This window comes from Heterodontus francisci, chromosome 30 (genome assembly GCF_036365525.1).
Source record: "Heterodontus francisci isolate sHetFra1 chromosome 30, sHetFra1.hap1, whole genome shotgun sequence".
Lineage (NCBI taxonomy): Eukaryota > Metazoa > Chordata > Chondrichthyes > Heterodontiformes > Heterodontidae > Heterodontus > Heterodontus francisci.
Genome location: NC_090400.1, coordinates 13,988,290 through 14,003,314, shown reverse-complemented (window position 1 = coordinate 14,003,314; position 15,025 = coordinate 13,988,290). Strand labels below are relative to the sequence as shown.

The following is a 15,025-nucleotide window of genomic DNA, read 5'->3' as shown; positions in this document are numbered from 1 at the left end:
GTCTGTCATTGTATAACACTGGGGTACAGTACTGGTGGGTACAGGTCTGTCACTGTATAACACGGGTACAGTACTGGTGGGTACAGGTTTATCACTGTATAACACTGGGGTACAGTACTGGTGGGTGCAGGTCTGTCACTGTATAACGCTGGGGTACAGTACTGATGTAGACATGTCTGTCACTATGTAACACCAGGGAACAGGTCTGTCACTGTATAACACTGGGCTAAATACTCGGGTATAGTGGCTGTAAAGTGCTTTGGGGCATCCTGAGGTTGTGAAAGGTGCTATATAAATGCAAGTCATTCTTTAGAACTGTGAAGTAGAAATTCCCTGAGATGTCCCAACATAACTCTGGCTGGAAGATAGTCTGAAGCCCTGGGAAAATCAGCATCAATGGTTGATTCTCTGGGATTGCCAACCATGTTCTGCCAGTTACAGTAGGAGACCAGTCTCCTTGTGCAAATTCTACACCTGTGGCTCCACTCTTCTTGTGCTGCAATGTAATGGGCCAGGATCAAAAACTGGAGACTGTAATATTAGTCTGATATCCTGTAGTTTCACCAGATCACCCTGAGGCACTCATTGATGTTATAATCCAGCGAGTGTCTTGCTCGTGTGCCCACGCTTGGGAATGCTACACCAGAGGGCGACGGGATTTGGCTTTGTACTGGCAATTCCCCACACAGTGGCCAGGATCTTGTTCTCCTCCCGACGTCGGGCTCCGAGGCGTGTGGGGGGCGGCTGGAAGATCGGAGGGGCAGCGGCCCGGCATGGAACCCGATGCCAGGATTGCCGGACCCAATCTTCCTGGCGGTGGGGAAGCTCCGTGGCAGGCCCTCCGCTGCTCTGCAACAGGAACCCAACGTTACAGATTTAAATTACCTGTTTGCATGAAAGTGATCTTCCCTGCAGTTGCGGATCTTCAGCACAACAGGAGGCACTCACATGCTTTCACTTTCCCGTCCAGGGAAAACTGGTGCCACCGAGGTGGGGAAGGGGGGGATCTCTGCACTTGTAGTGTGGTTGTGGGGGAAGGGAGCAACTCTGCACTTACAGAGTAGTTGTCGGGGAAGTGGGGGGGCGGGGGTGAGCTCTGCAATTTCTTTGCACGGTTGACAGCCCTTTAAAAATGGCGCCAGCGCCTGCTCAGAAACAGTTGACACTGTTCACGGCATCACCAAGGCCGCCCCCACCACCTGATTGCGGGGGCGGCCGCCATACGTATGATAATGAGTCACCAGGCTGAGGGTTGTGGCGCTGTGGCGGCATGCGCGGCCCGTGCGTGCTGGCTGCCATTTTCCACACCCGCAAAATGGGACCACAAAATTCAGCCCAGTGAGTGCCTGATTTCAATCTTAACATAGTGGGACATTGACCACGTAGAGACCACTTGAAAAAGGAAAAGTATAGAACTAGACCATTCATCAAATAGTCTCATTTTATTAAGGCCCTTTCACTCCCTGTGGGCACACTGGGGTGTAACCCTGACATTGAATAGCATTCCCTTGTCATTTCTTTGCCATTCCCTTGTTCTGCAGCACTAAATCATAGCTTGGTGAGAAGCCCATAGCCAGGACAGCTGTTAAATAAATGCCCAGAGTCACTTGGAGCAGCAAACCTGAGTGAGTAAGGCCACAGTTGAATTATTGGGACTGGTTGCGAATGGCCGCAAATATTCCATTGATCCAATGCCTTGGGGAATTGACGCAGGAAATTAGGGAGAAGCTTCTAAGTTTTGCACTTCCATGGAGTTATTTTCATCTTTGTATCTTTGTGTTTGTTTTCTCCCCTGCTGGGACTGGGACCAACCATAGTTGGATATAATCCTGGAGGTGTCATTACATAACCTCCAACTGCCCTGTCCCCACATTTTCACCATTGATTGCTCAACGCATCCAAACTCCGCCTTCCTGCACCAACTGGAAAGCAAACAGACATTTTGGCATCAATATTAATGCCACCCACACACCCGCCTCCCCCCATGAGAAATTCGGGGGTTAAATGCTAAAACAAAACATGAAATGCAAGTGCATATGTGCCTCCTGCCATTTTTATGGCAGCGGGTAATGAGTTGTCTGAGTGTCCCATCTTGGAAAAGACAAGATATTTCATTATCATATTTAATTAAGGCTTCCACATTGCAACTGGGAGCCTGATTTAAATTTAGCAGCTGCCGTCAGAGTTTCCCAAGGCTCGGGAAACCCAGCAGCAAAACGGAGCCAGGAGCTTTGGCTCCTGTAGGTAAGTACTTTTTCTAACACTCTGTGTGGAACAGGAGGAGCAGGACTGCTTCCCTCCCTGATTCCTCAAGGAAGCCTTTGGCCTCCCTTCTGCCAATTCAAGCATCTGCTTTAACCCATCTTCCCCCAACCCCTGACCTGCAACCTAGTCAAATGTTATCTATTCCCTTCATCATCTTATGAACCTTGATTAAATTGTCCCTTAGTCTGCCCTTCTCTAAAGTGTAGAGTCCTAGCTCATTGAAATTATATTGGTAACTAATTCATGCCCTTTGTTTTCAGATAGCATTCTTCCAAAAAAACAAATCACACCTACAGATTACAGTTCTACAGGCCAACACAAGGGGACGCTGAAACATCAACCTATTGCTTGAGCAATGAGTGACTAACCCTTAGTGCATTGATCTTCCTTTGCAGTTTCCAAAAGACCTGGATTGTCCAGGCCCTTGAAGAGGTTTTACAATATGTTTATCACCTGCAGTTTCACATCTGATTCAGAAAATCATGGATTCAAGTCCCAGTCTAGAGACTTGAGTATGAAATCTGACACTGTGGTGCAGTACTGACAGAGTACTGAACAGTTGGAGGTGCCATCTATCGGATGAGACTTTCAATCAAAGCCCTCTCAGGTAGATGTAACAGATCCTACAGTGCTATTTTGAAGAAGAGCAGGAGAGTTCTCCTCCATGACCTGGGCAATATTTATTCCTAACCAACATCACTAAACAGATTATCTGATGAATTATCTCAGTAAAGTTTGTGGGATCTTGCTGAGCGCAAATTGCCTGCCCCGTTTTCTACATTCCGACAGTGACTTCAAAAAGTACTTAATTGGCTGTCAAATGCTTTGGGGTGTCATGAGATCGCAAAAGGCACTTGGGGGGAGGCAGTGGTATAATAGCAATGTTTACTGGACTAGTAACCTAGTGATTTTTGGCTACTGCCCTGGGGACATAGATTCAAATCCCACCATGGCCAATGGCAAAATTCAAATTCAATTAATCTGGGAATTAAAAAGTTAGTCCAATGCTAACCATGCATCAATTGTTGTAAAAAAAAACTCATCTGGTTCATTAATGTCCTTTAGGGAAGGAATCTGTCATCCTTATCTGGTCTGGCCTACATGTAACTCCAGACCCACAGCAATCTGTTTAACTAATAAATGCTCTCTAAAATGGCCTAGCAAGCACCTCAGTTCAAGGGTAATAAATGCTGGCCTAGCCAGTGATGCTCACATCCCACAAACAAATAAAAAAAAATTATATCAACAAGTCTTTCTTTTTAGATATCTTGCCTGTGCTTTTTTTCCACGTTATTTGGCTGGTTAGGTATGACTGTAGGGTTTGTTCCCATTGTAGATGTGCTGATGTTTGAGACAGAGGATCTAGTCCTGAGGAAAAATGAGAAGAACTTTGTGCTCTGTCTGCTGGAGGTGGCGAGGAGAGCCTCCAAGTTTGGAATGTTGGCTCCGGTCCTCATTCAGATGGAGGAAGAGATTGAGGAAGAGATCCGGGAGGAGATGGATTTACCAGCGGAGGTTATCCCTCCAAAACCCAAACCACAGAAGGAGCTGTGTGATTTCAAAAACTTAGATGAAATGGTGAGTATGCCCATGGCTGCACTTTCAAACTGTGCTACATAAGGAGCACTCAGCAACACGTACTCTTCATAGTATCCTACAGCACAGTACGAGGCCATTCTGTCTGTTGTGCCTGTACTAGCTCTTTGAAAGAGCTATCTAACTAATCCACTCCCCTGTTCTTACCCAATAGTCTTGCAAATATTTTCTTTTCAAGTATGTTTCCAATTCCCTTTTTAACGTTACCACTGACTCTGCTTCCACTCATCCAGGTAGTACATTCAGATCAGAACAGCTCAGTGTAAGAAAAAGAATTCTCTTCATCTGTCCCCTGATTCTTTTGCCAACTACCTTAAATCTATATTCTCTGGTTAATGACCCTTCAGCCAATGGAAACAGTTATTCATAATTTACTCCATCAGAACCCTTCATAATCTTGAACACCAAATCCCTCATTAACCTTCTGTGTTCTAAGGAGAACAATCCCAGCTTCTCTAGTCTCTCATCCCTGGTAGCATCCATTGGCTCGAGATGACCCTACAGTACAGTGGTAAAATGCCCTATATTTTGTGCTACCAAACCATACAGATTGGCAAGATTCCAATGCAATCCTTGCTCTGTGCTAAGCTAGTTGACCAGGCAGATGTGGGGATGCTATGGTTGGTCCCAGTCCCAGCTCTCTCACTCCTGATGGTTGAGGATAGGATGAGAATTGAGTGTGATCTTTCTTTGGTAAAATAGCTGGCCATCACTTACTGTCCAGATTTACAAGTTCGGTAAGGCAACTTGAATGAAATACTGGAGGGTGGATAAAGAATATGCGACGGTACCCCAGACTGAGCCACTGCATTGATGATTGTAGCCCGACATAAGCCAGGGCACATGGAACTACATGAGACAACAGCTGTGGAAATGTACCCCAATACCAGCTTGCGCCTGTGGACCTTCAATTGCGCAATACTAGACAGTGGGTGTACATCCACAGTATATGGAGTGGACTGGTTAAGGTGTTACATAGGTTCTTTAAGTAAGGAAGACCGAAATGATGTCAAAGAATACCACAGTTCCACCTGTTTCAGGTTTGGGGATGACAATACGTTGAAATCACTAAAAAGAGTGGTAATTCTGTGTAAAATAGCAGGGGTAAACCATTTTATCAGTATGTATGTAGTATCCAGTGATATACCTTTGCTGTTGAGTAAACCGTCTATGAAAAAGGCTCCGATGAAATTGGATAGGGAACACGATAAGGCAATTGTCTTTGGGAAATCTATAGCTTTGTGGTTTACACAGGCGGGACATTATTGTATTCCTTTAGTGAGAACTAACATCTCTAAGCAGGATGTTAAAGAGGTATTAATGGCATCTGGGGGTAGGGATTTAAAGGCGAAAAGGCAAATTATTTCAAAACTACATCAACGGTTCATATATCCATCTTGTCATAGGTTGACGACTCTGTTAAAAGATGCAGGGTTAATAGATGACTACACTAAACTCATCGAAGAAATCAGGGGAAAATGTGATATCTGTTTAAAAAAAAATACAGGAGGATGCCTTCAGGACCTATAGTGAGTCTTCCATTAGCAAGGGATTTTAATGAAACTGTAGCAATGGACTTGAAGGTATGGGATAAAAAAACATTTTTATTCTACACTTTATAGACGTGGCGACTAGATTCAATCTGTCGCTGGAAATTTATAGTAAAGACAAAAATGTAATAGTGGACAAGATAATGGAAAGGTGGATAGGAACAGGACAGGGAGCACCGGCTAGGTTTCTAACTGACAATGGAGGAGAATTTGTCAATGATGAGTTCAGGAATATGTGTGAAAATATGAATATTGTAGCAATGCACACGGCAGCAGAAAGTCCTTTTAGTAATGGGATTTGTGAGAGAAATCACACCGTGATTGACGAAATGCTCCAAAAGATTTTAGCAGACCAACTGAATTGTAAACTGACTACTGCTCTGGTGTGGGCAGTACATGCGAAAAACACACTTCAAATGGTTGGGGGCTACAGCCCATATCAATTAGTTTATGGCAGGAATCAGAAAATACCTTTGGTAATGTGGGATCATCCCCCAGCTTTAGAGGGGACTTCAATTCGTTCAATTTTTGTGGACCATTTAAATGCCATGCATGCAGGGAGAAGAGCATTTATTAAGACGGCGGTTTCAGAAAAAATCAGGAGAGCTTTGAGGTATTGGATCAGGCCATCAGAAAAGAATTTTGATACCAGAGATATGGTGTATTACAAAAGAGAAGGGCAGAAAGAATGGAGAGGCCCAGGAAAAGTTATAGGCACTGATGGCAAAATGGGGATTTTGCAACATGGCAACCAAACTGTTTGAGTACATTCCTCGTGGCTTATTGGCACTGATTATACATTGACAGAATCTGAACAAATGGTGGACACTGATGCACCATGTATTTTGCATGCATATATGTCGGACCTTTGCAAACATCAGATTGTGGCAGATTAAGGGCTGACTGAGAGTGGACCAAGTGATAGTGAAGATCCAGAGAAGGCCATTTATCCCAAAGGTCAACAACCGAAAGTTGGGACTAGAGTGACATATATGCCAGAAGGGACGATTGAATGGAGGGAAGCCACCATTATAGAAAGGGCAGGAAAGGCCACAGGGCAATACAAACATTGGCTGAATGTGAAAGACAAGGGACAGGATATCAGACCTATAGATTGGCAGAAGAAAGTGAAAATGTCGAAGGCCAGAAAACGTAGTGTAAGTTCAGACAGTGGGCCTGAAGATTATCATAGTCCAAGGAAAAGGTCACGAACTTGGTGAAAGAAAGTCTGGTTGTAGGAGGGACAGGTCGAGTAGTAATAGTCCAGAAAGGGATAGGAACTCTAGGGGACGTGGCTTCACAAGAGCAAGGACCAGAGAGCAGGCGAGGGGCGACGCAAGATGTAGGAGCCCTTACGCTGGAGAAGCTCGAGTGGCTACTAACATGTTCGATGGTAAATTGATAAAGGATGCAAAGCAAAAAGAGCTTGATAGTTGGAGAGAGTTTGGCGAATACACGGAGGTGCCAGATAGAGGAAAATCAGCATTGTCCCATAGATGGATCTGTGTAGAGAAAGTACTTCCTGATGGCACGTATAAAGTGAAGGCCAGACTTGTAGCTCTGGGATTTGAGGAATGACGAGGCAACCAGGAAGTTAGAGTGGAATTGCCAACAGCAGGAAAAGCAAGTTTGAGGATTTTCCTAGCCCTTTTAGTGACACACTCATGGGAATGTATGTCCATTGACATCAAAGCAGCATTTTTGCAAGGGAAGTATTTTTAAAGCCACCAAAAGAAGCTGGAGATATAGAAGGAAAATTATGGAAGCTAAACAAGTGTGTTTATGGACTAAATGATACGTCTAGGGTGTGGTATTTTTCAGTTCGGTCCGTCCTGCTAAAAGCTGGTTGTATTCAACTAAAGGTGGATCTGGCAAAGTTTTATTGGTACAATGAAGAAAAACTAGCAGGAATTTTCTTGATGCACGCAGACGATTTTTTGTGGAGAGGATCTGAGGCATTTGAGAAATTTGTGGTAAAGTTCTGCAGGAATTTAAAATTGGAAGTCGGGCTTCCAGAGCTTTTAAATATATAGGGTTGAATATTAGGCAGACTAAATTGGGGGTAACCCTAAATCAACAGTCTTACCTAGAGAATGTTAATAGGATCCCAATAAATCGGGCCAGATCCTCTCAAAAGGAAGACTCTGCAACCAAGGAAGATGTAGACCGGTCAAGGAGCTTAATTGGGCAATTGAACTGGTTGTGCACACGAACTAAGCCGGATGCTTGCTATGATGTATTAGAATTGAGCACCATGCTGAAACATGCTACTGTTGGGGAAGTGCTGGAAACAAATAAGACATTGAAGAGATTGAGTTTTGATAAATGTACACTCAAGTTTCCAGTACTGGGTGACCCAGAAGAGATGAAATTGCTCATTTTTTAGTGACGCCTCACATGTTAATCTTCCCGATGGTTATTTGAGCGCAGCAGGGTTCATCATATTTTTAGTGGGAAGAAATGATAAATGTTGTCCATTGGCCTGGGAATCGAAGGAAATACAAGATAGTTGAAAGCACCTTAGCTGCTGAGACACTTGCATTGATAGTGATAGACATGGGTATGTATTTATCGAGAATTTTAAAGGAACTCTTGTATAAGGGGCAATCGGAGAAGTGTTTTCCTATAGAATACTACATAGATAACCATTCTCTCTGGGACAATGTCCATTCGACGAAAGGAGGTTGAGGGTTGATCTCGTGAGTATAAAAGAAATGTTGGAAAGAAAAGAAATTTCCAAAATAAAATGAGTTGATACAAGTCATCAGTTGTCAGATTGTTTTATTCAGAGAGGTGCTTGTTCAAAAAAACTACTGGATGTCCTCAGAGGGCCATCTTGTGTTGTAATAAGTTAGGAAAAGGTGGAAATTTTATTACAATAACATTGCTTTTTCTTTAAACCAGTTTTTTTTTAAAGGCGAGAATATACAGCATGTTAATGGCTGGTGCTGTTTAAAGTTAATGATAAATAATATAAAGAAAAATGTGTCATTATTTCTTTTTCTTATATATACATATATATGTATTTAGTTTAAAGAAAAAAGGGGGAATCTGTTAGGGCCTGAAGTTCTGTTAATGGATGATAAATACCTGGTAGTTCAAGATAATAGGGTGAATAGGTGTTGGTGTTAATTTGTTAATCGCATTCAAGCGTGTGTGTGCGTATACGGCTGGTGATGTTGTTTGGGGAGCAGAAGTAAGCTTTGTGGCAAGCAATAAATAATCTCCACCAAAGCATCCTAGTCTCAGTGTCTTCTTCACAAACAGGCTTGGAAGTTTCTCTAACATTGGTAGAAGGATTAGAGGGGACATGAGGAAAAACTTTTTCACCCAGAAGGTGGTGGTGGATGTCTGGAATTCACTGCCCAGATCGGTAATGGAGGCAGAAACCCTCAACTCATTTAAAAGGTACCTGGACATGCACCTGAAGTGCTGTAACCTCCAAGGCTATGGACCAGGTGCTGGAAGATGGGATTAGATTGAGTGGCTAGTTTTTTTTTATTCAGCTGGCGCAGACACAATGGGATGAATGGCCTCCTTCTGTGCCATAACTTTTCTATGGTTCTAGGTGGCAAGTGCAGTTTAAAGTAGGAAATTATGAGGCAGTGCCTTCAGGAAAAAAGAACTGTGAAGGAGAGTCTACCTGGGCTAAGATTCTTCACTGAATGTAGCAACAAAAGTTTAGGGGAGCAAATGCAGAGATCTTTAAAGACGGGAGTGCGGTTGAAAGGATCACAGAGAGGCAAAAAACATCCTGGAGTTTATACATCAAGTTATTTAGTACAGAAGCAAGGCCTCCCCCAACCCCCGACCCCCCGCAGCTTTTTGCAGGGAAGAGTGTTCTGAATTTCCACTTTCTTTTGCATGAAGAAATGATTCCTGACACCAACCCTAAACAGTCTAGCTCTAATTTTAAGGCTATGTCCCTTTTTTCTGGGCTCCCCACCAGAGGAAATTGATTCCCTCTATCTGATCTATCAACTGCATGAAGAAAAGAATTTTCCAAATGAAGGAAGGCTTGAAAAATCGGTGAAGGAGGATCTAATACAAGTTTTTGGAAAGGTTTTGAGGGGGTTAATAGCGAGCAGTGTTTTCCGCTTGGTTGGTGAATGTGTAACAAGTTGCGGAAGCATGAAGGCGGAATTTGGAACATCTTTTTCATACTGAGATTTCTAATGCTTTACCCAAAGTAGTCATCAATGCAAGGAGTATAACATTATTTAAAAAGAGAATTAAATATTTAGAAAAGAAGAATAGAAAAGAGTGTGGGAATGAGATGGGGGGGGGGGGGTGGTGCGGGTTGTGGGGGGAAGTGCAAGGAAATGGAATTGGAGTATATAGCTCCAGTTGAAGAGCACAGACAAGCATGATAATTGGACTGGCGTCTTTGTGTGCTAGAGATTCAGTGAACACTTGCTATAGTGTCCAAGAGAGGGCATGGCTCCTGTGGCATAACTCAACACTTTTAAGAGAGGTGGGTGGGGGAAGAAGGAAAATTGGAGAGGTGGCATTTTTTTAAAGCAAGCAAAAGCACAGATTTATTCATGGAAACCAGCACCAGACAGGCTTTGGGACACTGGAGCCACTTTTTGAATCTTTCATTGACAGGATGCACAAGGGGCCAGTGGGTTGTGGTCATTTTTAGGAAAGTGGGTGTGACAGTCATAGTCATTTACACCACAGAAGGAGGCCATTCGGCCCATCGACTGATGTCACATGTCTACGGAGCAATGATCCCTCTACATTTTCAATGTTTATTTCAATGCGTGGAACTTGTACATTTTTCTGCCTGTCCACGCACTTGCAGAATTTTAAAGGGGACTGCTTGTGAGTGGCCTGCAAGGTACCATCATGATTGCAGCATGGCCGAATACACGTGCAGCTTAAAGGGAACATTGCTGAGGAGTAGCCTAGTTGGTAAGATTAGTGACTGGCATAGATTACAGCCCCACAGTAGGATTCAGTAGCCTTTCCTGCACTATCATCTCCAATGACCTTGTAGGACGGGGTATAAAGGAGGAAATAATGGCAGCTTGTCAGAAAGATACAGCGATAATTATGGGGGATTTTAACCTACATATAGACTGGAAAAATCAGATGGGCAGAGGTAGCCTAGATGAGGAGTACATAGAATATTTCAGGGATAATTTCTTGGAACAATACATTCTGGTGACACCCAGAGAGCAGGCTATACTAGACCTGGTATTGTGCAACGAGATAGGATTAATTAATGACCTCATAGTTAAGGCACTCCTAGGTAGCAGCGATCATAATATGATTGTATTTTGCATTCAGTTTTAGGGAGAGAAGAGTGGGTCCAAGACTAGTATTTTAAACTTAAATAGGGGCAATTATGAGGGCATGAAAGTAGAGCTAGCTAAAGTGAACTGGCAAAAATGGTTAAGGTATAGATCAATAGAGATGAAGTGTCAGACATTTAAGGGGATATTTCAGAATACATAGAATAGATACATTTCAACGAGAAAGAAAAATCCCAAGGGGAGGACCCGCCATCCGTGGTTAACTAAAACAGTTAAAGATAGTATCAAACTTAAAGAAAACGCCTATAATTGCGCAAAGATGGGAGGCAAGTCAGAAGATTGGACAGAATATAAAAAACAGCAAAGAATGACTAAAAGATTGATGAGGAAAGTAAAATTAGAGTATGAGAGGAAGCTAGCTAGAAATATAAAGACAGTAAGAGTTTCTATTGATATTTAAAAAAGAAAAGAGTTAACAAAGTGAGCATTGGTCCTATAGAAAGTGAGTCTGAGGAATTAATAATGGATAATAAGGAGATGGCAGATGAATTGAACAGATATTTTGCATTGGTCTTCACTGTTGAGTAAACAAGTAACATCCCAGTATTAGCTGTAAGTCAGGAAATGGAAGGGAGGGAGGAACACAAAAAAATTACAATAACCAGGGAAGTAGTATGGAACAAATTGTTGGAGCTGCAGGCTGACATGTCCCCACATCCTGAAGGATTTCATCCTAGGGTCTTAAAAGAAGTGACTAGTGATGCATTAGTACTAATTTTCCAAAATTCCCTAGATTCCGGGAATGTTCCATTAGATTGAAAAATAGCAAATGTAACTCCTTTATTCAGAAAGGGAGGAAGACAGAGCAGAAAACTACAGGCCAGTTAGCTTAACATCTGTCTTAGGGTAAATGTTAGAAACTATTATTAAAGAAGTTATAGCAGGGCACTTAGAAAAATTCGAGGTAATCAGGCAGAGTCAACATGGCTTTGTGAAAGGGAAATCATGTTTAACTAATTTATTGGAGTTCTTTGAGCGAGTTACGTGTGCTGTGGATAAAGGGGAACAGGTGGATGCATTGTACTTGGATTTCAGAAGGCATTTGATAAGGTGCCACATCAAAGGTTATTGCAGAAAATAAAGCCTCATGGTGTAGGGAGGTAACATATTGGCATGGATAGAAGATTGGCTAGTTAACAGGAAGTAGGCATAAATGGGCCATTTTCTGGTTGGCAAGATGCAACGAGTGGTGTGCCACAGGGATCTGTGCTGGGGTCTCAACTTTTTACAATTTATAGAAATGACTAAGATGAAGGGACCGAAGGTATGGTTGCTAAATTTGCTGATGACACAGATAGGTAGGAAAGTAACTTGTGAAGAGGACATAAGGGGGTTACAAAGGGATATAGATAGACCTGGCAAATGGAGTATAATGTGGGAAAGTGTGAAATTGTCCACTTTGGCAGGAAGAATAAAAAAGCATATTATCTAAATGGTGAGAGGTTGCAGAGCTCTGAGATACAGAGGGATCTGGGTGTCCTAGTGCATGAATCACAAAAGGTTAGTATGCAGGTACAACACGTAATTTGGAAAGCTGATAGAATGTTATCATTTATCGTGAGGGGAATTGAATACAAAAGTCGGGAGGTTATGCTTCAGCTATACAGGGCATTGGTGAGACCAATCTGGAGTACTGTGTACAGTACTGGTCTCCTTATTTAAGGGAGGATGTAAATGCTCTGGAGACTAATACTTGGAATGGGTGGGCTGTCTTACGTGGAAAGATTGGACAGGCTAGGCTTGTATCCACTGGAACTTGGAGGAACAGGCGACTTGATTAAAACATGAGATCCTGAGGGGTCTTGACAGGGTGGATGTGGAAAGGATGTTTCCTCTTCTGGGAGAATCTAGAACTAGAGAGAGAGAGAGAGAGATGGAAGGGTATCGGGGTAGGTGGAAATGTGGAGTAATCAGTTCAGCCATGAACTTATTAAATGGCAGAGCAGGCTCGAGGGGTTGAGTGGCCCACTCCTCCTAATTTGTATGTTCATATGTAGTCCATCCTTGGCCTCCTTTTCCTCCTCATCTACATGTTGACCCTTGCTCTATCTCTCCATCACCTTAACCCTGCGACTGCTTCTGTATTCTTGCTTGACATCCAGGCTTAGATGAGCCTTAAGTTCATCCATTTGAACATTGGGAAGACCAAAGGTTTAAAGAAGAAAAGTGAAATTTATTCAACCTTAAACTTAAACTCTGATTTGGTTAATGCCTGCAGATACACGCTGCACCCACGCTAGCATGCACATGCGATATGCACATGCAAATAGAGACAGAAAAGAGAAGAAAAATAAAATGGAGGGGTTTGAGGCAATCTCTGAAGAGGGTTTTTTTTTTACTGTGTTTCGAGCTCGCTGTAGGGTCCTTGATTGTAGAAAGCTCTTACTTTTCGTTGGGGCACAGTATTCTTCTTAAACCTAGTTCACTGTAGGAGACTTTTCTCTCTTGGGGTTCATATGTCTTCAATGGTTTCCAAAGCTGGTGAGAGCAAGATGAGAGCAGACAGGAGAGAGGTTTTCTCAGTCCTGGAGAAAACAGCGTACTGAGTTCAAAATCCCTGTTGGAAGTTCATATTCACAAAACTCTAACAGTCAGTCAGTCATGTGACCAAACTGGCCCTGACCACGTCTGTTTGTGTATTCGGCCATCTCAGTAGTTAACCTGGAATGCTGCAACTTCTGGTAATTAAAGGTCCATTGTGGATTAAATTGGAGCAGGGAATAACTCCTTTGTCCTTTTTGAAGTACTTGTCTATGGATATGCTAATGTCTCTCTCCAGCCAAAGTCTCCAATTATTTTTTAAAGCAAGTTCTTTCTTCACCATCAGCAGTTGAAAATCAATGCTCATGTGGCGAAATTAATTTTCCTCATCCTTGGCAGGTGGGGGCTTGCCTGACACTTGGCCACTGCCTTAGGTTGAACCAGAGCGTTCACAATCTTGGGTCCAGTTTAATCCCAAGCTGAACTTCTAACTGTCTACTTCTCTCTTTGTACATTGCCTGCCTCCACTCCTGTCTCATCCCATTAGCTGCTGAAACCTCATTCATGCCTTTGCCATAGCCAGGCTCAATTACTCCAATAAAAACAAGAAATGCTGGAACCACTCAGCAGGTCTGGCAGTATCTGTGGAAAGAGAAGCAGAGTTAATGTTTCGGGTCAGCGACCCTTCATCGGAACTCTGCTTCTCTTTCCACAGATGCTGCCAGACCTGCTGAGTGGTTCCAGCATTTCTTGTTTTTATTTCAGATTTCCAGCATCCGCAGTATTTTGCTTCAATTACTCCAATACTCTCCTGGCCCTCCCATCCTCCATAAACTTCAGCTCACCCATTTGTTGTCCATCCCTAATTGCCCTTGAGAAGGTGGCAGTGAGCTGCCTTCTTGAACTGCTACAGTCCATCATATTGCTTATCTCCTAACTCGCACCAAGTCCCATCACCCTTGTGTCCATTGACCTACATTGGATCCTGGTTTCCAAGTTAAATTTAAAATTTTTGTCCTTGTATTTTCATCCCGCCATCATCTATTTGCCTCTATCACTCTAACCTCCTTCTCCCCCACCTCCACAACCTCCTCCTGAGCTTGCCATTCCACTGGTCTCTGATGGAACTCCCCATCTCTGGACCCCCATCAGTTGCTACTGTGGCTTCAGCCATCCAGGCCCTACCGTCTGGAATGCCCTCACCTTTTCAACTCCCTCTCCCTCTTCAAGATCCTCCCTAAAAACAGGATGACCTAGCTTGTAGTCACTCTTCCTAATCGCTCCTTCTTTGGCTCAGTGTTCATTATCTTCATGTCTCTGGGACAATAGTTTTCCTCATCAAAGGCACTATGTAAATGCAACTAACCTTTGTTGGAAGCTAAGCTGGCACTTCAGTGTAGTATTGAGTTAGTACTACACTGTTAAAGGTGAATTTTGGATGATAGAAACTGAGGTCTGTTCACGTGGTCATTAAGAGAACCTATGGTGTTATTTGAAGAAAAGCAGAGGAGTTCTGGTGTCTTAGACCAACATTCCCCTCTCAATCAGCCATAGGAAAAGAAGTTTAACAACTATTAATCTTACTTGTGATTTGTGGGACCTTGCTGTGCACAAATCAGCACCGTATTTGCCTATATAATAGTGACTGGAACTGTACTGAAGTAATCCATTGGTTATGAAATGTTTTGGGAGGTCCCAAAAACACGATAAGCTGTTATTGTGTGATGATTCTGCTTTTACACGATGTGCGGTTCCCTGGTATGCACAACAGCAACCCACAATTTTCTCTTCATTAAAATCCCAGTCTAAGGG

General features: G+C 43.0%; 1 protein-coding gene across 1 annotated transcript in view; it reads left to right on the top strand.

Annotated features, from left to right (window-relative positions):
- Positions 1–15,025, top strand: part of LOC137346472 (GAS2-like protein 2A) — a 74,460-nt gene that overhangs the window by 29,781 nt on the left and 29,654 nt on the right. The window contains exon 2 of the mRNA XM_068009925.1: positions 3,602–3,843. Within this exon, the coding sequence (XP_067866026.1) occupies positions 3,602–3,843 (242 nt within the window). The remainder of the gene's footprint in view (positions 1–3,601; positions 3,844–15,025) is intronic.